Source organism: Muscardinus avellanarius (assembly GCF_963383645.1).
Source record: "Muscardinus avellanarius genome assembly, chromosome: 12".
Classification (NCBI taxonomy): Eukaryota; Metazoa; Chordata; class Mammalia; order Rodentia; family Gliridae; genus Muscardinus; species Muscardinus avellanarius.
This window is the reverse complement of record NC_137798.1, coordinates 17,508,569-17,532,160: the sequence shown is the minus strand read 5'-3', so window position 1 is coordinate 17,532,160 and position 23,592 is coordinate 17,508,569. Positions and strand designations below refer to the sequence as shown.

The following is a 23,592-nucleotide window of genomic DNA, read 5'->3' as shown; positions in this document are numbered from 1 at the left end:
TCAAAGCCCGCTGTGCTGGCTTAAGAGACCCTGTTTCCAAAAAAAAAAAAAAAAAAAAAAAATAGGTCTGGGAGTGTAGCCCGGAGGTAGAAGGGCTTCCAGGAACCCCAGTACCACCAAAAAAAAAAAAAAAAAAGGTGAGGTAGAAAGAGACCCCTGCTTGATGATCCTCGTGGTAAAGCACGCACCCTTACTGTGCATATTTACATGCATCTGATTTTTAAATCAAATGGGATATACACAATTACTTGGGACGCATTCGTCCTGGAACAGTCTGACTCTCATGCCAGACGTTATTCTAGAAAACCACTGCTTTTTTTTTTTTTTTAAGAGTCTAGTAGTAGTGACAGAGAAGAAACAGATAAGAAAGCAAATATTTGAATTATGATTAGCATGAAATTCCAGAAGAGACAAAACTAACCTATAGTGACTTGAAGGGTGGACTGGAGCTGAGTTGGACAGGACAGGACTGAACTTGGAGGAGCCGGCAGGAAGATGCTGTATTTGATCAGGATGGTGGTTACTGAGTATATATATATATATATATATATATATATATATATATATATATATATACACTTGTCAACAATCACTGAATTGCATGGTTGAATTGTGAAAGTTTTATTATATATGAGTTACACCTTGATAAAATTAAGTTAGAGCAAATAATCATATACCTGCAATGAACCAAGATAATATAGGAGGTAGAGGTGAAATAAGCATGCAACTTAGATGAGGTGTCTCAGGAAGGCTTCTTTGTGCAAAAGATTTTCCACTATAAGAAGGTCAAACTGAACTTAGAAACAGTTCAGTTTTCAAAACAGAAATCAAAAGAGGAGGTTCTTAGTAACCAATCTAAATGGTCCAGTCAACTTGAGCCAGCATGATATAAGGAAGCCCCCTCTGCTTTAACCCTGTAAGAAAGGCGACTGAAATGATCAGTCCACCTTTTGTTTCTCTTTTCTATTTTCTGAAGTTCTTTCTACTTTTTAGCCCTCTTCCTTTCAGGTGTCATGCTGCCTGATTCATGAATCACTTATAAAAGCCAGTTATAGAGCCGGGCGTGGCAGCGCACTGCTGTAATACAAGGACTTGAGAGGCTGAGACAGGAGAATGAAAAGTCTGAGGACACCCTCAGCAATGTAGCGGACTCTCAGCAACCTAGTGAGAATCTGTTTCAAAACAGAAAATTAAAAAGGACAGCTAGGAGGCAGAATGCCCAGCCCCAGTACCATAAAAAAGGCCAATTATGACATGAAACTGTTGGAATTTGGGGTTTTGCCTAGAGAAAAGAAGCCAAATAAAGAATCACACAAGCAAAAGTTCTGAATTTTTTTTATTTTCTTAAAATAGAAGACAAAATTCATCATTTTTATTAAAACAAAAGCCATAATTTTACTTTCCTTATAAAGGAAGTATATGAGACCCAGTCATCCCACTAAAGTCCTCTGGGTGCAGGTACAGGAATGTAGCTGGGTATGAAGATTCTTTTGGGGATAAACATTTTCTAAAATTGACTTGGTGAAGGTTGTACTCATCAGTAAATATACCAAAAATTATTGAATTATGCACCCTAATTGAGTAAACTACATTTTAATGATGATTCTTTTAAAAGGTAATATGATTCTAGCCAGGTGTGGTAGCACACATCTATAATTTCAACACTTGGGAGGCTGAGACAGGAAGACCACAAGTTCAAGGTCAGCCTCAGCAACTTAGCAAGACCTTGGTAGAAAATAAAAATAAATAAAAAGGAAGGCTAGCGGTATAGGTTGGAGTTAGAATGTCCCTATGTCCAATCCTCAGTACCAACAAAACAAAACAAAAACAATGAGCCAAGTTAGAAGGCCAACTTTGGCCATGGACTGAAGCAACATACTGGGTGAAACCCATTGCTTTGATGTTCGTAGCATCATACGCACAGGTTAAACCAAAAGGATACCACTAGAGTAACTTCAAATAGATTTTCTATTTTATTCATATGCTGAAAGGAAACAAAACTCCCAAACCCCAAAAGAGGAATAAAATTACCCAATCGTAATTTCTGACATGACACTTTGGATGCCCTAAAGAACCGTTCAACTGAAATAAAAATTCTAGATTCCATATGTTACTTGAAGTGTATTTTTCAGCTGGTTATATGATTACCACAGAGTCCTAATGCAAAGGGAAATTTGGGGAAAGTGAATATCCCAAGCCAACGATGACAAAATGGATCCTTGTGGTTAGCTAGCAACTGTGTGTGTGTGTGTGTGTGTGTGTGTGTGTGTGTGTGTGTGTGTGTGTGTTGCTTTGTTCTTGGTAGCAGAGATTGAACCCAGAGCATTCTACCTCTGAGCTACAACCCCAGCCTTTTTTTTTTTTAACATTTATTTATTTTATTTGGAAACAGATTCTCACTAAGTTGCTGACCTGCGATCCTCTTGTTTCAGTTTCCCGAGTACTGGGGTTACAGATGTGTGCCACCACATTCAGCCAACTAAAGATAGCTTATTTTTCATGCTGGCTTCCTGTCTGTGGGGGATTTTGGTCATTCTAATCTTGTGGAGACCCAGACATGGAGACTTTCAGTAAACATTTAGTTTTGGCTGGGGATATGGCACAGTAGCATAGTAAAGGCCATGGGCTTAATAATACACAGCATGAAAGAAAGAAAAGAAGAGAAAAGAAAAGAAAGCAGAAGGCAGGCAGGCAATAGATTTTTTATTGTTTATACCATGCTTCTTTCTCTAAAGTCTGGATATAATGTTATGTCTTATATCCTCCTATTTATGTGGAGTAAACACACATGGAGTTCTTCTTGCCGAATCCCTCATCCCTACCAACCTACAGTTTTCTTTTTAAAAGCTGGAATCCTTATGCTATATTTCAGTGAAGAAACTTCCTTTTGTGTATTAAAATCAAACCAGTTATTATAACACAATGGAATTGACACTCTGAGCCAATGGATATAAAAGGAGCTGTGGATACTCTTTAAGACTAACCACTTTAAAATAAGTTCCTTCAATTTGAGGGAGACCCAGAGTGGTAGGAAAGTGCTTCCTACACTAAGAATCCAGAAAGCCAGCACAAACTTCAAAATACAAGACTATAATAAAGATCATGGTAAGTATTCATTGAACTCCTCTTTAAGCTCATATCATGTCATTATTTTCCTGACTTTATGAAACTATTTAGGTCAGTCTCTCCTTTGGAGGATGAGAGAGAACCTAGCTTCATATTCTTGGCCTTCATGCGCCCCAAATTCTCTAGCTGCCCTTAGATTAAGTGTTTTAAGTAAGGGTCTCTGCTCACTAAATCATTCTGGACTCAAATGTTAGAATTTGTCTATTGTTTTATCTTTGTTAGGAAAATACATTTTATTTTGTTCACTTTAAAGTGGAAAATTATGCCAGGTGTGGTGGCACACACCTGTAATCCCAGTACTTGAGAGGCTGAGACTGGAGGATCAGAGGCTTGAGACTAGCCTCAACAATTTAGCAAGACCCTCAGAACTTAGTGAGACTAAGAAATCTAGAGAGACTGTTTTAAAAACAAAAAAGTAAAAAAGGGCTGGGGGTGTAACTCAGAGGTAGAATACCCCTAGGTTCAATCCCCAGTACCAAATATTAAAAATAAGTAAATAATAAAATAAAGTGGAAAATATGTTACACTATAGAATATGCAATATCAACTCATCATAAATATTCTTTTTAATTACTCAGTAGAATACGTTCCCATTAGAAACATCAAGCAAGTGATTTAATTATGCACCCTTGTTGCACATTCAGATCAATATTTACAAATAATGCTCTGATGAATGTTTTTACATATAGTTCTTACCGCATTTTCCTGCACTTAGATTCTCATATATGCAATTACTGGGTCAAAAATATGAATGTTTTGCCAGGCATGGTGGCGCACACTTGTAATCCCAGCATTTGGGAGGCTGAGATAGGAGGATCGCGGTTCGCCGACAGCCTCAGCAACTTAGTGAGTCTCTTTGTAACTCAGTGAGAGCCTGTTTCAAGATGAAGAATAAAAAATAAGGCAGGGGGTGTAGCTCGGAGATAGAATGACCCTGGGTTCCATCCCCAGACCCGCAAAAACAAAAACAAAACAAACAAAAAAAAATGTTTTTTAAAAGTTCTTGATATGCCGGGCATGGTGGCTCACGCTTGTAATACCCGTGCTTGGGAGGCGGGGACAAGAGGATCACGCAGGTTCGAAGCCATGCTGGCTTAAGAGACCCTGTTTCCAAATAAAAATATTAAAAAATTGGTCTGGGAGAGTAGCCTGGAGGTAGAAGGGTCTCCAGGAATCCCAGTACCACCAAAACAAAACAAAACAAAACAAAAAGTTCTTGATATGCCTTGCCTCATTTTTTAAAAAAAAATATTAGGTCATTTGTATAGCCTTTTTAGCTCTCTACACCTCGTCAGCACTGAAAATAAAATGTGTTTATAATTCATAATGTTTACTAATTTGACTCACCTTCTATAAACATTTTAGTGGGCCACTTCTCAGGAAATGTCATCAGTTAAAAAACATACTCTGCCAGGCGTGGTGGCAAATGTCTATAATCCCTGCGTGTGGGAGGCTGAGATCGCGCAGGTTCAAAGCCAGCCTCCGCTGGCTTGAGACCCTGTTTCCAAATAAAACATAAAATAGGTCTGGGAGTGTAGATCAGAGGTAAAAGGCCCCTGGGTTCCATCCCCAGTACCACCAAAAAACAAACAAACAAACAAAAATACTCTTAGGTATAAATCCAAATTTCCATATGTATCAGCCAGGCTTTTGTGCAATGGGCACACACACACACACACACACACACACACACACACACATGCGTGCGTGTGTGTGTATGTGTATAATGTATCATATATAACATAAATGTAAATATAAATATACTAATATTTTTATTATTATTATTTTATTTTTTATTGGTGCAATGTATTCATACATCATAATGGTATAAAGAAAATACTTTTGTAGACATACATGCACACATCGCCCAGTTAGCCCCTAACCAATCCCCACCCCATTCCCTCCCCATCCCTCCTTCCCATGCTTGACTTAGTGGTTGACATCTAGTTTTATAGCAATTTATCCAATATTAACGATGATAATCTCACAAAACAGTTTCATTTGTCTGATACCAAGCTTTTGATGACTAAAATATAACAGTTCAATATTTCTTTCTGCTTTCTTTCTTACCAGAGAATTTTTTTTCTTTTCTTTTCTTTTTTAGGTGAAGCTATCGTACATTTATTTATTTATTTTTCAGAAAAAAATCTATCCTGATATGGAATATGGACTCTAGATACCCAAAACAATCTTGAAGAAGAACAAAGCTAGATGTATATTTTCTGATTTCAAACCATATAGAGCTACAATAATTGAAACAGTGTAGTACTGTTCTAAAGGCAGATATATAAACCATTGGAGTTAAATAAAAGCTTAGAGATAAATTCTTCCATATATTGTCAAGTTATTTTTGACAAGGTTTCCACGAACATTTGGTGGTGGATATAATAATCTTTTAACTAAATATTGTTGAAAAGTAATAATTACATGAAAAAGAATAAAATTGGACCCTTACCTAACACATATACAAATATTAACTCAAAATAGATAAAAGACCTAAATATAAATCTTAACACTATAAACTTTTAGAAGAAAATCTGGGTCATAAAACCTCACAACATTGAAATTGGCAGTGATTTATTGGATATGATTTCAATGGCACAGGCAACAGAAGAGTATACAAACTCCCTAAAAAATAAAAAAAAATATTGTATATCCAAAGACAATGTAAACAGAGTTAAAAGTTACTGATTGAATGGGATAAAATATTTCCAAATGCTATATCTGAAGGTATATTAATATTCCAACTAGAAATCCTAAAAATTAGCAACAATAAAAGCAAACAATACCATTTAGAGATAGGTAAAAGACTAACATAAATAATGAATCTCCACAGATAACCAATCTTAGTTGTCTGTTGGATGGAAAATCTTGTTTCTCTGGTTCTGGTGTGTGTTACCTATTTCTTCTTTGTAGTTAATCTCTTTGAGTATTTTCTCTAGTGCTGGTTTTGAAGACATAAATTCCTTCAGTTTCTGTTTGTTGTGGAAGCTTCTTATTTCCCCATCTAATTTGATAGAAAGTTTTGCTGGGTAGGAAATTTTTGGCTGGAAGTGGTTTTCTTTCAGAGTTTGGAATATGTTACTCCAAGCCCTTCTGGCTCTCATGACTTGGTTTGGGAAGTCTGGAGTGATTCTAATTGGTTTGCCTCTGAATGTCACTTGGCCCTTTGTTTTTGTTGCCTTTAAGATTCTCTGCTTGGCTTCCACATTGGTCATTTTGACAATTATGTGGCGTGGGGATCCTCTTCTCCGATCCTGTCTAAAGGGAGTTCTATAAGTTTCCTGGACCTGTGTATCAACCTCTTGCTCTATGTTTGGAAATTTTTCTGCTATTATTTCCTTGAAAAGATTGTTAATCCCTTTGGCTTCACCTTCTTTTCTCTCCTCTATTCCAATTATTCTTAGGTTAGCTCTCTTAAAATGGGCCCATATTTCTTCAATGTCAGATTCCTGCTGTCGGATTTTTTTTTCTAAATTAGAAACTATGCATTCATGTTTTGAATGATCATCTTCTAGGAGCGAGATTCTATTCTCCATGTGGTCTAATCGGTTGTTTGTACTTTGAATTGAGGCCTTTACTTCATTAATTGCATCCTTTATCTCTCTTTGGCTCTCTCTGAATTCTTTTCGAAACACCTCTATTATTTCTACAGTTATTTTCCTGATTTGATCTTCTAGAAATCTCTGAATTTCTGTTTTATCAGGTTCTGATGTTGTGGGGTTGTGGGCATTCATTGCTCCATTGTTATTCCTCTTTCCCATGATTTCGGAAGTTTGTGCCTTCTCTAGGTTCTTCACTTAAGGTGCTGTGGATCTCGAGTTTGTGGTATCTCAGTCCCCACTACTCCTTTACTGGGTTGTATCTCAGAGTCTCAGACCCAGGGAGTCAATCGAAGCTGCTTTAGACTATGGGGGGTGCCAGGTTGGGCATTCTCCTATGGTGTAACATCTCTGCCACCACCACTCCCCTACTGGGTCAAGTCCCAGAGAGTACAGTACTGGGATTTCTCCTCTAGGGGCCTCAATTTGACTCACTGTTGAGTGCGCAGATGTAGCTGTACTGGACTCGGTGAATTCGCTGCTGCTTCCGCTGGTAGCAATATGGTGCCGCTGCCACGCCCTCAGCCGTGAGGCTGGCGTATTTCTTTTCTGTTTTTGAACTCCACTCTGAGTCCCTGCAGGGTGTGCTGAGCCCAGCCTCTGGGAGCTTTAGCTGCTCCCTGTGCCGAGTAATCTGCCGAATCCCACCCGGCTGTCCCGCAGCGGCTCACCTCGGCTCGCTGTCCTCCGCTCCTCTCTGGAGCTTGGTGGGCTGTTGAGTGCGTTGGTCTGGTGCCGTCCAGTGAACTCGCCACTGCCGCCAGCAATAAGGCGCTGCTGCCGCGTTCTCGGGCGTGAGGCTGGCGTATCTCCTCTCTGGTTTCTGAGCTCCATTATGAGTTCCCTTCCTCTCTGGAGCCTGGTGCTGCAAAGCAAAATGGCGCCCACCGCCTCACGCCGCGGCTCCAGCTGCAGCACTGCGGTCTGGTTTCTGGTGTCTCGTTTTTCCAGCCCTCTTTTTCTCTGTCCCTTAAAATTACATTTTTTGTTTCTCTGCTGATGGTGTTTTCTGGCTATGAAAGGCGCTGATTTTGTGGTAATAGAGATTGGTTGTTAGCGGGGCTGTAAGCCCCGTTTTGCTCCATCGCCATCTTCCCGGAAGTCTAAATATACTAATATTAATAACAATAATAAAGAGCATCAATTAAGGGCCACCTATGGTCAAGGCCTGAGCATGCTACCAATTTTGTCCCATTTAACCTTCAAAGCAACTTTGGAGGGCAAATACTGGCATCATTTGTGTTTTCTAGAGCAGACCGCAGCCCTCCCATATCCCCAAACTCACACTCTGGCCCTACCCTGCCCAGTCCAAACTGACCTGACAGCTGGCCCCCAATTCACCCTTCTGTTCTAGTCAGTTCTCCCCACCACCTGTCTGTCCCCCACTCTCTGTCTTTGCTCATTCAGCCTCTGTCCCTTTCTTGCAGCAAATCCTTGGCCACTTTTCAAGTCTCAAGCCCACCCACATCTTTGGGTGACACCTCCCCCTATATAAGAATAGAGCTGCATTTGAATTACTTAGAAATTTAAATATCCTTGAAATTACAGTCTTCTTCCTTGGCCCTGTCCAACCATCTGGCACATCCTGTCGTAGCTGCTCGTGAAGCCCACCTTGATTCTGTCCTTACTTCTTTATCTTTTCACAGAGTTCTTGACTCCGAACTACAGCATCACACCTACATCAAGGAAAAGCCTCCCGTGGGGGACTTGTGTCCACCACTCTTGTGTCTCCAGTCCAATCCAGGCTCCACACAGCACCTAGAATCAGCCTGGAAAATATATGGCTTATGTTAATAAAAAGCCAAATAATCCGATCTAAAACTGGACAGATGATTTGAATAGACATTTCTCACAAGACATATAAATGGCCAACAAATACATGAAAAAAATGTTCTCGATGCTTTAGCTATCAGAAAAATGTAAATCCAAACCACTGAAACCCCAGTTAGAATGACTATTATCAAACACACACACACACACACACACACACACACACACACACACACACACAAATAACAAATGCTGGCAAAGATGTGCAGAAAAAGGAACCCTTGTAAATCAGCACAGCCACTATGGGGAATGGTAGGGGAGCTTCTCAAAACAGCTCCAGCTCTCCCACTTCTGGGTATATAGCCAAAGGAAATGAAGCTAACCTAGCAAAGAGATACCTGCATGCCCATGTTCATCACGGCACTGCTCACAATAGCTAAGAGATAACATAAGCCGAGGTGTCCCTCAGTGGATGAATGGATAAGGAAAATTGATTGATACACACACGCTCACACACAGCATGCATGCACACACTGAGCTACTGGACTGGAGGCCATGTGAGTGTAATTGCCACATCTGTTTTGTCCCCAGAACCGAGTAGAAGAAGCTCAATAAATATGTGCTGGCTGAACCAATCAGCAATCAGAAAATCAACTCCTACAACTAGATTTAAATGTGTTTTTTTTTGTTGTTGTTGTTTGTATTTGATTTTTTTATTTGATTTTTTTATTTTGCTTCTTAAAGCATCTGACTGGACACTGAAATGCAACAGGGCTCGAAGACTCCTTCCAGGTGGGATGAAGTCGTGCTGAGAGCGTGGCCTCTGCTTTCCACGAGGCCGCTGCAGGCACACAGTGCGGGCTCCGCGTGCTGACTCTGGACTCGGCCATGTACTTGCAGCAGGACCTAAGGCAAGTGCCTCTAGGAACATGAGTCCAATATGTCAGAGGACATATTTGAAGGTATTTAGGGATTTCGTTTATTTGTTTCTTGTGTAACGAGTCATTGCTCCTCTCAAGTCCTTCTCAGAGCCTCTCAAATGAAATAAATCCAACCTGGCTGGCGTGGGGGTGCACACCTACAGTCCCAGTACTTGGGAAACTAAAATAGGAGGATCCAGGCTAGCACGTGGTAACTTAGCAGGACCCTGTTTCAAAATAAAAAGTAAAGAGGGCTGGGATGTAGATTGAAAGTAGGATGCCTCCAGGTTCAATCTCCAATACCAAAAACTAAATCTCCTAAACTGAAAGGTTGGAGCCTTCTTACCATTGGTCTCTCCCCTACGAGCCATCACACTTTTCTCTTGTTCCAGTCCTTTGGGTATGGTATTTGCACCAATTTTTTCCCTTTCTTTAGGGAATCATCTTTCCCCCATTCAATAATACTGATCAGGTTCCTTCCTGTTGTCGGTGTGGTATAATTCGGTCTGTCCCCAAGCGTCTGGACTCAGAGACATCCCTGCCCAAATTATATAGGTAGACACTCTATTTTTTTTTTCTTTTTCTTTTTTTTTTGGGGGGGGGTGGAGGTACTGGGAATTGAACCCAGGGTATTCTTCCTCTGAACTATACCGGCATCACCCCTCCCTGCCCTTTTTATTCTTTTATTTTAGAACAGGGTCACTAAAGGTTGCTGAGGCTAGCCTCAAACCTACAATCCTTGTATCTCAGCCTCTCAAGTACTGGGATTACAGATGTGAGCCACTATGCCCAGCTTGGGAAGGTAGTCTTTTACCCCAAGGGCTGGTAAATTGATAGATAATTAATTTTAGGCCATTGTGTCCAACATGTGGAGAAATCCTGTACAAGGCTTCCCTGAACAGAATACCACAGACTGAGTAGCTTAAAGAATAGGAACTTGTTCTCTTGAGTTCTGGAGTCTGGAGGTGCAGAATCAAAGCGTCAGCAGGGCTGGTTTCTGCCGAGGCCTCTTCCCGCAGCTTCAGATGGTCTTCATGCTGTGTTGGCTTTTCCTCTGTTCTTACTCCTGGTTCTTACTCCTCCAATAGACACCAGTCCTCCTGAAACCCTACCTTTATGACATCATTCAACCAACATACCTCCTTAAAGGCCCTATCTCAAACATAACATTGACGGTTAGGGCTTCAACATATGAATTTGGGGGGAACATAATTCAGACCACAATAGATCCCATAGAAGAACCGGAAAGAGTGGTGGAGCCCAGTTATATTGCTTTAGGCCTTGGATACAGGGAATCAGCTCTACTCCTCTAAATATTCCATTATCTTCAACCATTTTTCTACCCCCTCCCCTTCCTCCCCTCCTCTTCTTCTTCATATCTGATACTGGGAATTGTTGTTTGGGTTTTTTTGTTTTACTTTTTAAAATTTTTAATGTGGATCATATTAAAATTGGCATACGTTCAGACTGTGCTTGGTACTGGGAATTGAATTCAGGGGAATTCTACCTCTGAGCTATATATCTCAGCCCTATTTTTTTTAATTTTGAAATAGAGTCTCAATAAGTTGCTGAGGGCCTCAGCAGCTGAAGGCTAGCAGCAAACCTGTGATCCTCCTATCTCAGCCTCTCAAGTACTGGGATTACAAGCATGTGTCACCATACCCAGCTATTATTCTTTTTATGGGTTTTTTTTTTACATTCATTGTATTCCATTTATTGTTTGTAAATTATACCTAATAAAGCTTTAAAAATAAAAATGGCTGCAGGTATAGTTCAGTGGAAGGGCGCTTGCCCAACATGCATGGCCCCTGGGTTTCATCCCAGCCCTGCGAATAATAAAAACCCTACAGAGTTGAAGCTCCCTTCTGCTGTCGCTAATACCATCCACCCTGCTCCCCTCCCCAGGTGACTTGAAATCTGAATTTGTTGCTTATCATTCTTGTGCATGTAGAATCCCCATTTCTCAGTTTAGAAAAGTGAAGGAATGGAATTTGGGGGTAGTAGAAGCTTTCAACAATACTCTCTTCAACATAACTTAAGAAGAAATATTATAAATAACATAGGCTTTTGTACATGGCATTTTTTTTTTTTTTTTGGTGGTACTGGGGTTCCTGGAAACCCTTCTACCTCCGGGCTACACTCCCACACCTATTTTATACTTTTATTTGGAAACAGGGTCTCTTAAGGCAGCGCGGGTGGCTTCAAACCTGCACGATCCTCTTGTCTCCGCCTCCCAATTGCTGGGATTACAAGCGTGCGCCACCACGCCCGGCTGTACATGGCATTTTAACTAAAGATATACTCACGGTAGACATCTGAGTTATTTCATATATATGAAAATGGTCTTTAAAACTATGATGCCTTTGTACCTTCCTTAAGCACAACTTCTAAAAACATTCAGCTGTTCTAATGCCTTCCACCTTGACATCAAGCAGAGATGAAAAAACTCAGAATTCATCAAGAATCTGTGTTCTTCCCACTTCTGAAACAGATGATTCGTAAAGCTTTCACTTTAAGTAGAAACAGCAGTATCCGTCCCTCTTCCATTCACAAAAGGAAAGAATCACAGGTGGCATCCCAGTCCGTTGTCTACACTGAACTCATTAATACGGTACTCGGAGGGTAAATGTTATGCTTATGCACTCAATCTGAGAAATGAAAAAAAGGGAGACAGACTATCTGAATCACACCTCCCCATGTATGCCCCCAATCCATCTGCTTGCTTGATACCTAGTTTTTAAACCAATTTCTCTGTGCCCTAAGATGCAATTGGGGGGAGGAGGAGCTACAATAATTTTTTCAATCTTATCTAGAGAAAACCCCACCAAATTGATCTACTATTTAGACGTTGTTTCAGAGGAGACCTTCCATTTAGTCATGCTAAATATAGAAACTCTAAACTCCACGTTCCTTAACCACTGAAAATGTGCTCTGACCCATCTCCTATTACCATGATTGACCCAGAGTCAAAGATCAAGAAATACATTTTGAATTAATGAACATAAAAACATGCATATGACCTTGAATGATGACAATGGCAATGTATTAAAGACATTTGATAAGCCCAAAGTACTCCAAATTGTGAAACCAGACTTCTGAAAAAGGCATGTGATAGAATGGGGTTACCCTTGATAAACTATGACTAAAGTTAGGAAAGATGGTTTTAAATCACCATCAGATGAAATGTCAAAAATCTGGGTTCCCACCTTGGACGCTTTACAAACAAGCTACATAGCGTTGTGCCAATTGCCTAAAATCTGCATCTCAACACCATCATCAGTAATGTTTAATTAAACACACCTAACACCCCTGAGAACTCCAATAGCTCATGAACAATTAATTTAAAATGAAAAATCTTAGAGATTCTGCAATCAGGTTGAATCTACCTTTCTCAATAGATTTCTTAAACTTTGCTGGCTCCCACTAGTCTACCCCATGTCTGGTATTCTGGCTTCTGCCCCCAATTTCTCTACTGAGATCGCCTGCCTGCTCTTTTTACCTCTCCAGTTCTTGAATTCTTCAAGACCCAGACCCACTGTCCATCTCCTTGAAGCCTCCCAGACTACACATGTATGCATGTGCTATATGTGGACCCTCAAGGACAAAACATATAATCCTTTTTTTTTAACCGAGGGGCATTCTATCTCCAAGCTATACCTCCAGCACTTTTTAGATTTTGTTTGGAAACAGGGTCTTATTAGGTTTCTGAGAGTCTCACTATGTTGCTGAGCTTGTCCTCGAACCACCAATCCTCCTGTCTCAGTCTCCCAAGCGTGCACCACCACATGCAGCTCATCTGATCCTTTTTGATGCTGTTCCCAGCACTCCTCCCATATACTTTGCCGAGTCCAGCGTGAAGTAAATAGATACTGAGGCTCCCCCACCCTTGATCCCTCAGGACTTACTAGCCTTTAAGTCGCTCAAACCCAGGCTCCCAAGATTACAAAGAACCGAAGAGGTCAAAGACCTCTGTCATGCAAGTTAAGTGTCTGCTCCTGCTTCTCACACTTCATTTGTACATGCTCAACAGTCTCTATTTGTTTAGGGGATATTTGCAGTGAAACCTGGCTAGGCCTAGGATTTGTGTTCAATGCATAGCCCTCAAAAAGACAAGGGGAGGATCAAAAAATGAGGAGATAAATAAAATTATTAATAATAAGCTTTGGTCTTCTTATTACCAACATGTGTATGTGTTCAGCAAAGGTATAAAAAAAAAAAACCTGGAATCTTTACTAAAGCACCAGTTTTCAGTGCCATCCACAGCAACTAATCTTACAAAACTGTCTTATCCATTTCCATTTTTTACTAACATGAAGCTAAACCTAATCCAGTTTACTTGTAGGATATGAAATCAACTCATGATTCTGTCCCAAAATATAAAATCTAAATTTAGTATTGTATCTCCCAGCTCAGTGTTGCACTAATCTGTCTCATGAACTTTATGGCACTATGTTTTTACAATGCTCAGGTGTCAAAGCAAACACCTGGCCCAGCCCATGCCTGCCCCAGAAAGAAATGAGAGAGACTTTGGTAGGTTGCAAGTTCTGGTCTGGTTTATTTATAAAGCAATAAATATTAGAAGCACAAACAAATTGCACGTGTGTAAACAAACTGTACAATGAGAGATGAGAGATGAGGGAGGGTGGTTTGGAAGACTCCAAGAAGCACAATACCATCATCCTGAAAGCAAGAGAGGCTAAGAAAGAAGGCATCTTAGAAGCATTTGCGATGGACAATGGAGGGGCCTGCCTCATCATACTCCTGCTTGCTAATCCACATCTGTTGGAAGGTGGACAGAGAAGCCAGGATGGAGCCCCCAATCCAGACAGAGTATTTACGCTCAGGGGGAGCAATTATCTGCAGAAAGAAAACAAAAACTTCCAGTGAACTCCAAAGTTCCAAGCAATGGAGCAAGCAACACAATGGATATATTCATAGGAAAAAATCACAGGTATTAACTCACTGTAATATGGAAGGCATCATAGCACAAAATAATACGGCAATTAAGTTTTAAGACTTTACTCTGTTTCGTCATCCATTATTAAAGTGTCTGAAAAATAGAATTTCTCTATTTCTTTGAAGTAGGGAAAAATATGGCCACAAACTAAATACATGGTGAAGGCTAGCCCAAAAGTTGGAGAACTTTAAATGTATTCAAAAATTTAGTTGTATTTTTTCAAGGATTTGTTTTTATTTACTGTTGAAACTGTTTTAAAATTGTCTATCTTGTGAGAAAGACTAGAAAAATCAGGAACAGTATAGAAAAGCATAAAGGGTAAACTGTATGGGAATCGGGAAGCTAAGTGTGAGAGGAAAGGAGTTAGGAATGAAATTCTACTTGGGGTGCCAAGATCTCCCCTTGCCCTCCCATGCACACAAGTTCCTTACCTTAATCTTCATAGTGCTAGGAGCCAGGGCTGTGATTTCCTTTTGCATGCGGTCAGCAATACCAGGGTACATGGTGGTGCCTCCAGATAAGACGTTGTTGGCATACAGGTCTTTGCGAATATCAATGTCACACTTCATGATGCTATTGTAGGTGGTTTCATGGATGCCAGCAGATTCCATCCCTAGAAACAAGTTTTTACAAAAATTACTGCTCATTCAATAGGGTGGAGGGAAGAGAACAAGACTTCTCTGTGTTAGTGAGCTGCCACCATTTGTCTCTGAAACATTTGTTCCCCTCTAAGATACACAGCAGGGAACACACAGAACAGGTGTCTCTTAAAAGTGCTGACATATCCTGCACCGCACACTGCCAAGAAATGAACAACTGTGTTAAGCTCCTGTTTGGCGTGAACATCTCCTGTAACCACTGGATATATGGCAACGTACTGCTGCAAAAGCTAAGACACACTTAAGTTAAAGTTCATGTCATTTTTTATGTATAGTCTAAAATTGGACCTAAGCTTCTTCTTGGTAATCACTGCTCAGGAAAGGTGTTTGGTGACTTGTGAGTGTCCGGTTACGAGTACAGTTGTGATTCCATTTAATGATGAGTAACTTCAAGAAAAGCCCAGCTATCTGCTGATGGAACTTATTGGAATAAATCAGCTCTCTTGAGTCCTTGTCCCTTTTTTGCTGATACATCATGTTCAGTTACTACTCAGTCTCGTCCTTTCCTCTGAGATGAACCCAGTGTGTCATCCTGGTTCATGTCACTAGAGCAGAATACAGACTTTCCTTTAATGAGCTATCAGAGCCTAAGGCTGGCCAGTGTGGAACTCTGGCTATGACTAACTCCAGGGCCCCCTAATCCTCCTAATTATAATGGATTTTTACTTTGTGAGACCTCAAGGTTTTGTGCCTCAGCACCAGACCCCACAACTTACCGATGAAGGAGGGCTGGAAAAGCGTCTCGGGGCAGCGGAAGCGCTCGTTGCCAATGGTGATGACCTGGCCATCAGGCAGCTCGTAGCTCTTCTCCAGGGAGGAGGAGGAGGCAGCCGTGGCCATCTCGTTCTCAAAGTCCAGGGCAACGTAGCACAGTTTCTCCTTAATGTCACGGACAATTTCACGTTCAGCTGCAAAAATAGAGAGCGTCACTGTCAAGCTTTGGAGAAAAAAGTCTACTGTTAGAAAGGGGATCCAGACAGAAAAGGAAAAAGCAGCCAAGACGCCGGGCGTGGTGGCGCACGCTTGTAATCCCCGCCCTTGGGAGGCGGAGACAGGAGGATTGCGCAGGTTCGAAGCCAGCCCCGCACGCTGGCTTAGGAGACCCTGTTTCCAAATAAAAATGTAAAAATAGGTCTGGGAGTGTAGCCCGGAGGTAGAAGGGCCTCCAGGAACCCCAGTACCAAAAAAAAACAAAAACAAAAACAAAAACAAAAAAAGCAGCCAAGACTCGTGTGCACTCACCGGTGGTGACGAAGGAGTAGCCACGCTCGGTGAGGATCTTCATGAGGTAGTCAGTGAGATCCCGCCCGGCCAGGTCCAGGCGCATGATGGCATGGGGCAAAGCGTAGCCCTCGTAGATGGGGACGTTGTGAGTCACACCATCCCCAGAGTCCAGGACAATGCCTGTCAGAGAAAAGAGACAAGGGCAGGTGAACTCTGAGGATCACATTAGCCACGATAAAACCCACTTCCAGTCTTGGCTAAGAGATACAAGACTGGGCATAGATCCAGATAACATTAGATCCCTCACGGGCAAAGAATAAAAATGTGCAAAATGGATGGTACTAAATCTGAAGCCAAGAGTAGTCCATCCTTTTAAATATTGTAGTAGAAAAATTTCCTGAGGATACTCTCAAATGTCCATCTTTCTTATCAAACATTAGCGCATTATGTAAGCAGGCGGGCATGGGTTTTCTTTGCTCCAATCTAACTTACATATGTCTCTCTCCTTTTTGATTCAGACCCTGTAGGAAATGTGTTTCCTTGAAGATGTTAGCTCAGGGGTTGTGTATAAAAACATACCATAATCCCTGCATCCCAGGTTGCTACACTGTGCTGAGCCTCAATCTGTGACATTACATACTCTAAATAAGGGAAGGACCCAACTCCGCAGACTGAGCCCACAGTCTAAGCTTACCTGTGGTACGGCCAGAAGCATACAGGGACAGCACCGCTTGGATGGCCACATACATGGCGGGGACATTGAAGGTTTCAAACATGATCTGGGTCATCTTCTCACGATTGGCCTTGGGGTTCAGGGGGGCCTCAGTGAGCAGGGTGGGGTGCTCCTCAGGGGCCACGCGGAGCTCGTTGTAGAAGGTGTGGTGCCAGATCTTCTCCATGTCATCCCAGTTGGTGATGATGCCATGCTCGATGGGGTACTTCAGAGTCAGGATGCCCCGCTTGCTCTGGGCTTCATCACCTACGTAGGAATCCTTCTGCCCCATACCCACCATGACTCCCTAGGAGAAGAAAGAGATGGGAAAATCATGCTTCCACCATATCAGGAACATAATCAGTGCCCTCTCAGTCTACGGACTACTGCCCAAGTCAAGGAACACCTTTAAAACACCAGAAATAGCACACACACAAAAAAATCAGATTTTTACCCCAAATTAGAATAACTATTTAAAAATCAATTTTGCACTTTATCTCTCCACCAAAATGTCTAATTCTATTGTATAGAATATAACTGCGGGAGAAGGGATAAAGCGATTTCACTGGTGAGTAGAGTTTCCTCTCATTTTTAAAATATCTTCACCCTTTCATTATTAAGAGTATCACCGAGGTCAACCAGATAATAGATGACTACATTTTGGAATGACTGAATTAGTGAGTGACACACTGTATTTTTCCTAGGAAGAGATTTTGGCATTTATCAAGTGAACATAAAAAGATGGGCTGACAGTGATCACTCTGGTGATAAACGTCAGCCCAGCCAGCGCTATCCTGAACTGGGTACCTCACCAGCAGGGAGGACTAACCGCTCTCTTCCCTGGCAGCCTGTCTGGAGAGGCATGTGACAAACCCAGAGAGCATGGCATTTCTTTTAATAAACAGGTGGCGTGTCACTATCACCATGGCACTTACTGCCTCAGACACGTCTGGCTTCTAAAAATGCTACAGCCAGGAAAGAGATAGATTACATCTTTTGGGAAGCTTGTAAACCTGCTGTGAACAAGAAAGAGGAATGTGGGTTGAGTCTTGGTTGGTGGAGAGAAAGTGCATTATTATAAACTTTGATCAGGACTGAAAAGTGGCAGCAAGGAAAAAATCAACATTTGTAAGAAGTACAGAAGTCACCAGGGACTGAAAATCTAGAAGGTGGGAGAGGAGAGACAGCCAAGACCTTGGCTTTGGGCAGGAGCTGGACCTGTTGACAGGGGTGTCGATGAAGTCACTGGGGAAAAGGGTACATTTCTTGGTATTGGGGGGCAGGGGTATTGCTCCTCTTGGCTTGCATTGGAAGCTAACTCATCTTTTCTTTATTTGACCTAAAGAGTTCATTCATGAAACAGGTGCCGGCCTGAGGTGGCAAGGAGGGGCGCCAGTGGGCTGGGGGCCGCCCTGGCTGGGAGCAGGCCAGGGAGACAGGAAAGGTACCTGGTGGCGCGGGCGGCCCACGATGGAAGGGAAGACGGCGCGGGGCGCGTCATCGCCCGCGAAGCCGGCCTTCACCAGCCCAGAGCCATTGTCGCACACCAAGGCGGTGGTCTCCTCGTCGTCGCACATCTTGGCACAGCTTCACCGGAGTCTGTAGGCTGAGGAAGAGAGTGGGCGCTCAGTGCCTGCGGGGCCGGCCTGGTTCTTACAGAAGGTATTCGAGAGAGCAAAGGTGGATTTTGCGGGATGGGGTTGAGGGACCATCTTCCAACTGCTTTCGCCCCAAAAAGATGGGCGGAGAGATGGAGGAAGAGGCTGCGGGGACCGCGTGGGTGCAGAGAAGGGGAGAGGAGCCCACCCAGGCTCCCTGGCTAGGAGGGATCGTCATAACGACCCAGGAGACCCAACTCCTTAGCAGACTCTCCTCGGCCCTTTCCACAAACTGGGAGCCCATTCTCCTGCCCTATCCACACCCATACTTTGCCCCAGTGAAGGGTAAAGCCCGGGACATGAAACTCCCTTGCAGATGGTGAAGAATGCGCCCCCCTCCAGCAAGGTCCAAAACTCAGCATAAAGCAAGTTAGTTTCTCATAAAAAAAAAAAAAAAAAAAGTTTGGATTTAAAAGAGACGGGGCTGCACGAGGTCTGCATGGATAGCCCGCGCTGCTGACCCTGGACCCGAGCGAGGTGGGGCGGCGCTGACTCACCGTCCGCGGCTCTGGGGCTCTCGGGGCTCGCGGGGCTCGCGGGGCTCGGCGGCGGGGCTCGCGGGGCTCGCGGGGCTCGGCTCAGGCGGCCGCAGGCGCTGGGTGCCCGGCGCCAGGAGCGCAGCTTTATAGAGCGCTGATGGACGGGGTCAGTTGGACAGCCGGGGGCAGGGTGGGGGGCCTGGTCTGCCACCTTGCCTTATTTGGTCGCCTTAGCACCATCTAGGATCGCCGAGGCCATTCATGGAGCCAAGGGCAGGGGAGAGCACCAGCGGGGGGCTCCCAGACCATGTAAGGAAGGGGAGGGGGCAGCCAGAGGGATGGCCAAATAGGGAGCTGGGGGTGGCCCGCGAAGGTAGGGCAGGGGAGACCAAGTGACGCCAACGGACCCCCTCCCTGGGGTGGGGGAGCTCCCTGGGTGTGCCGGGGGTTTGTCCCTCCTCAGGCCAGCCCCGCCAGCCTAAGGGAAAAAAAAAAAAAAAAAAAAAAAAAACCCACACAGGCACGGGAAGGTTTGGCGTGCTGCCCTCTGCTAAGGGGTCCTGACAGCTGGGCCCGGCAGCTGGGAGCTACAACAGCTCTTCATCTTCCAGGGCTGGGAGCTGCAGGAGCAGGCCCCTGGCAGTCCTCTCAGCCACAGAGGGCACCCAGAAGCACATTGGCGTGGCTGCAAAAGGGGACCTGCAACAGGGCGCCCTTCTGGTCCAGTCCCCAGCAGCCCTAGCTGGGGCTGTGCTCAGCAGGTGGGAAGACTGAGCACAACCCGCCTGGTCTCAGGTCTCAACCCGGGTGTGGTCAGAGTCAGGCAGGCAAGAAGCTGAGTAGGCTTGCTGTGGGGGCCGCCCAGGTCTTGCTGAAGGGGCGATGAGCCTATATCAGGTAGCCTCATCCATGCTCCCATCTTTAGAACAGGGACCCAGAATAAAGTCCCCTGCTTTCAGAGCAAATGAAGAAACAGATGTCCAAAGTGACGGGGCCACTTGCTTGGTGGACAGATCTGTAAACTGAGGGCAGAGGTCCTCATTCCAGGTGGAGACAAGAATGAAAAATCAAATACTAGAGTGGAGATGTAAACCAGAAGAATCTATCAACTCTCCATATACAAGGTGCAGTCTGTGGACCTGCAATGTCCTCAGAAGCCAGGGAGTTAGAAATGCTTCTCAGGCCCCACCCTGACTACTAAGGCAGAATCTGTTTTTCAACGCTGACCCCCATTTCACTGATATGTAAAGAGTGACAGGCACTGGTATCAATGACTGCTCTCATCTCCTTCATGGAAGGGCTTCTGGGGGCTTTCCACAAGGAAAAAGAAAGACGCCATGAAGTCAAGAGAGGGGAAGGAACAAGGAGACGCAAGAAGGACGTGGGCACGAGCTTGCCCTGGAGTGCCCTGGATTCTCAGTTCTTGACTAGCGCTCGGACTTCTAATGCTTGTGCTTTCCCTTCAGTTCACACCAGTTAAAAATAGCACACTGGGCACAGGCATCCCTCTCCGGAGTGGTCTTGGATTGATATGCTGAAGAGGCCTGCTGATTAGATACTTGTCCGGTCTGGGGAATGCTGGGCCCTCGCCTCTGAGCTCCCCAACCATGTTTGGGTTGGTCTGGAGAGAAACTGCAGGGGCAGCAGGGTGATGGAGCCAGGTGAGAGGCCTGGCTGGGGTCACCTCTGCCACACACAGGCATTTTGCAGTGACCGTGCCCCTGGCAGGGTGCAAAGAGCAGAGCTGTCCTGACTAAGAGAAATGCGGCTGGCGGGAGAGCCAGGCGTCAAACCCCGCCTGTCACTTGCTCCTTGCCATGTGTTTGGTCTCGGGCAAGACAGTTAGTGTTCCTGGGCCCCAATTTTTTCCCTCTGAAAGGGGACACAATAACTCTTCTTACAGAGGTATTATAATAATAAAAGACAAATGATGGGTATAGAAGGTACAAACTGAATTGACCTGTTACAATTCCATAATAATGATACTTACTGGAGGCAGAGTAGTTTTCACTTTTGAAGAATTGGGCCAGTTATATTCCTTCACTGACTCGGCAATGTCCCATTGATTATGGAACAAGAACCACGAGTCACAGGGAGTCAGCAAAAAATACCCCAGAGCAGGACTCAGCTTCTACGGCCATTACAGGAAAGTCAGAGATGGTTAAGGGGCATTCCAGGGAGGAAAAAGAGGTCCCTGGGCTCATCACAGAAGGGGGCATCTAAGAAGGTTCTGAGAAAGCCCTTCTGAAGAAGTGGCATTTAATTGTTTTCAAAACGGAGGAGAACTGAAGTTCATGAGCACTTGCATAAAAGGCAGTTTCTACTTGGGAGATAGATATATACGATATATTCATCCCTTTGGGTGTTTCCATTTTCTGGCAATAGTGAATAGTTTTGCAGTAAGTCTGACCATGCACGGTCTGTTTGTTTGCTTGTTTGTTTTATGGTGGTATTGGGGATTGAACACAGGGATGTTCCATCTCTGAACCAAGCCCCCAGCTTTATTTTAGTTTTTATTTGGAAACAGGGTCTCACTAAGCTGCTGAGAGAAACACTAAGTTGCTGAGGCTGTCTTTGAACCTATTATCCTTTTCTCTCAGTCTTCCAAATACTGGGAGTATAGCCATGAACCACCATGCTTGGCTGTAGAGTCTTTGACGTACCAATTTCATTTCCTTTGGGAATATATCGAATAATTAAATTAACAGATTGTATGGTACTTTTAATTTTAAATTTTTAAAGAAAATCCATACTGTTTTCTTTTTTTCTTTTTTTTTTCTTTTTTCTCATTTTTTTTTCTTTTCTTTCTTTCTTTCTTCTTTTTTTTTTTTTTTTTTTTTTTTTGTGTGTGTGTGTGTGTGGTACTGGGGTTCCTGGAAACCCTTCTTATCTCCGGGCTACACTCCCAGACCTATTTTATATTTTTATTTGGAAATAGGGTCTCTTAAGCCAGCAAGGCTGGCTTCAAACCTGCGCTATCCTCCTGTCTCCGCCTCCCAAGCACCGGGATTACAAGAGTGCGCCACCACGCTTGGCATCGTACTGTTTTCTTAATTCCTATGCTAATTTTTATTCCTGACAACAGTGTGCTGGGGTTTCTTTTCCTCCGCACCCTCTCCAGCATTCATCTTTTTTTTTTTTTAACAGTATCTATTATTACTGGTGGGAGGTGACAGTTCACCATGGTTTTGCTTTGCATTTCTCTAACTAGCAATATTGCGCTTTTTAAAAATGTACCTTTTTTGCCATTTGTTATGTCTCCTTTTGAGAATGGCTTTTTAAATCTATTTTTCTTTTTTTAAAAACTGGGTCATTTATGGGTTTTTTGTTGTTTGGTGGTGGTGGAGGTGGTGGTGGAGGTGGTGGTAGTGGTGGTTGATTGGTTTTGTTGTTTTTGTTTTTATTGCTAGTAAGTTCTTTGAGGTCCTTATATATTTTGGATATTAACTCCTTGACAGATGTGTAGTTTATAAATATTTTCTCTCATCTTATACTTTATTTTTTCACTCTGTTGTCCTTTGATGCACAGAAATTTTTTTTGGTTTGATGTAATCCTATTTGTCTATTTTTTCTTTTATTTCTTGTGCTCTTAGGGTCTTGTTTTTAAAGATTTATAAATGATTATTCAATATTTGATATTGTAAATTTTCACATTTTAAAATCTTGAAGCCAGGCATGGTGGCACATGCCTGTAATCCCAGTATTTGGATGCTGAGACAGGAGGATTATAGGTTCATGGTCAGCGTCAAAAACTTAGACCCTGTTTCAAAATAAAATAGGGCTGGGGCCAGGCGTGGTGGCTCCTGCTTGTAATCTCAGCATTCAGGAGGCTGAGGCCAGAGGATCACAGTTCGAAGACAGCCTTAGCTACGTAGTGAGGTCCTCTGCAACTCAGTGAGACCCTGTTTCAAAATAAAGAATAAAAAAAAAAAAAACAGGGCAGGGGGTGTAGCTCTGAGGTCAAATGCTCCTGGGTTCCATCCCCAAACCCACAATAAATAAATAAATAAATAAATAAATAAATAAATAAATAATAGGGCTGGGGATGTAGCTCTGCAGAAGAATGCCCTGGATTCAGTCCCCAGCAACACACACACACACACACACACACACACACACACTTGAATCCTATTTTAAAATGTAAGTCAGTAGAAAAGTAAGATTCTCTGATTTTCATTTAACACAAATTTTCTGAGATCTGTTTAATTGAAAACTGAAATTGGCTTCTGTCTCATGACTCAAGTGTATAATACTAACCCTCTCTGTTGGTGTAGTCTAGTTCTTCTTTTGAAAGATTGTAGTTAAATATTTACAGCATGAAATTTACTATCTTAACCACTCTGTGTGTGTGTGTGTGTGTGTGTGTGTGTGTGTGTGTGTGTGTGTGTTTTACTGGGGATTGAACCCATGGGATTTATCTCTGAGCTGGATCTCCAACATTATCTTATTTTTAAATTTTCAAACAAGATTTTGCTGGCCTGTAAC

The 23,592-nt window shown here is 43.0% G+C and overlaps 1 protein-coding gene across 3 annotated transcripts; it reads right to left on the bottom strand.

Annotated features, from left to right (window-relative positions):
• Nucleotides 1–14,131: 14,131 nt before the first annotated feature.
• On the bottom strand, nucleotides 14,132–18,547 carry ACTC1 (actin alpha cardiac muscle 1; the record flags this gene model as incomplete). 3 transcript variants are annotated; one of them, XM_080708062.1, is made up of 6 exons in its annotated part: nucleotides 14,132–14,275; nucleotides 14,807–14,988; nucleotides 15,751–15,942; nucleotides 16,277–16,438; nucleotides 16,953–17,277; nucleotides 18,419–18,547. In XM_080708062.1, the coding sequence occupies 6 exons, from the start codon at nucleotides 18,545–18,547 to the stop codon at nucleotides 14,132–14,134; spliced, it is 1,134 nt and encodes a 377-aa protein (XP_080564188.1). The 3 variants fall into 3 exon arrangements, with proteins under 3 accessions (XP_080564188.1, XP_080564189.1, XP_080564190.1); XM_080708063.1 differs by having other exon boundaries at nucleotides 16,953–17,148; XM_080708064.1 differs by lacking the exon at nucleotides 15,751–15,942 and having other exon boundaries at nucleotides 18,419–18,520.
• Nucleotides 18,548–23,592: the final 5,045 nt, after the last annotated feature.